We start from the raw sequence: 596 nt of genomic DNA, 5'->3' as shown, positions 1-596 counted from the left end.
AATTCTCTGCGCAGATATGCAAACAGTTTTCCATACGCATCTTCGGAAGCCACCCATGGTGTTTTATAGACTTCTAGAATGTTCCATCCGGCCATTGGGTCTGATTTATCGTCAAATGGCCAGCAGTCCGGTGATTGAAACATGGTCCTGCGTATAGTTAGTGGACATCTTAGAAATCAACGACGTGCCTTACGGATTTGGCACATTAAACTCGACACGCGAGTGACCAAAAGGTAGCAGTAAGCCGTCTTCCCTAAACTGCTGCTTTGCAAGACGCATAGATGGACATGCGTCTTTGAAGTACCATCTGTCTCTGTAGTCGGCTCTCTCGGGAGCCATGACCACGGCTGCTCGCAGCTGTTCAGCAGATTCCTTAGTGAGTCCAGCAGGAACTTCGAGAAAGGCATCCATTCTCAGCCACTGATCTGCCTGGAGGGTGACACTCAAAGCCTTGTCTCGGTGAAATATCCACGTCTTTTTGACTCCTCCGTCGTGCATCACTTCGACAGTGTGGGTACTGTCATCGTGTAATAGATTTCTGACCTTCGTCTGCAACAAGGAAAGTAGGTCCTGGGTGATGAAAGCTGAGTACCACA

At 48.7% G+C, this 596-nt stretch overlaps 1 protein-coding gene across 1 annotated transcript; it reads right to left on the bottom strand.

The window, feature by feature from the left end:
* Nucleotides 1-193: 193 nt before the first annotated feature.
* Nucleotides 194-498, bottom strand: J4E82_011760 (uncharacterized protein; the record flags this gene model as incomplete). The annotated part of the gene is made up of 1 exon (XM_051737949.1): nucleotides 194-498. A coding segment is annotated over one exon (305 nt), but the record flags the coding sequence as incomplete, so codon positions are not given.
* Nucleotides 499-596: the final 98 nt, after the last annotated feature.

The sequence above is a fragment of the Alternaria postmessia genome (assembly GCF_024291825.1).
Source record: "Alternaria postmessia strain BMP 2775 chromosome Unknown scaffold_633, whole genome shotgun sequence".
In the NCBI taxonomy this organism is placed as follows: Eukaryota; Fungi; Ascomycota; class Dothideomycetes; order Pleosporales; family Pleosporaceae; genus Alternaria; species Alternaria postmessia.
Note: the sequence above shows the minus strand (reverse complement) of the source record. Positions and strands in the feature narration are given on the sequence as shown.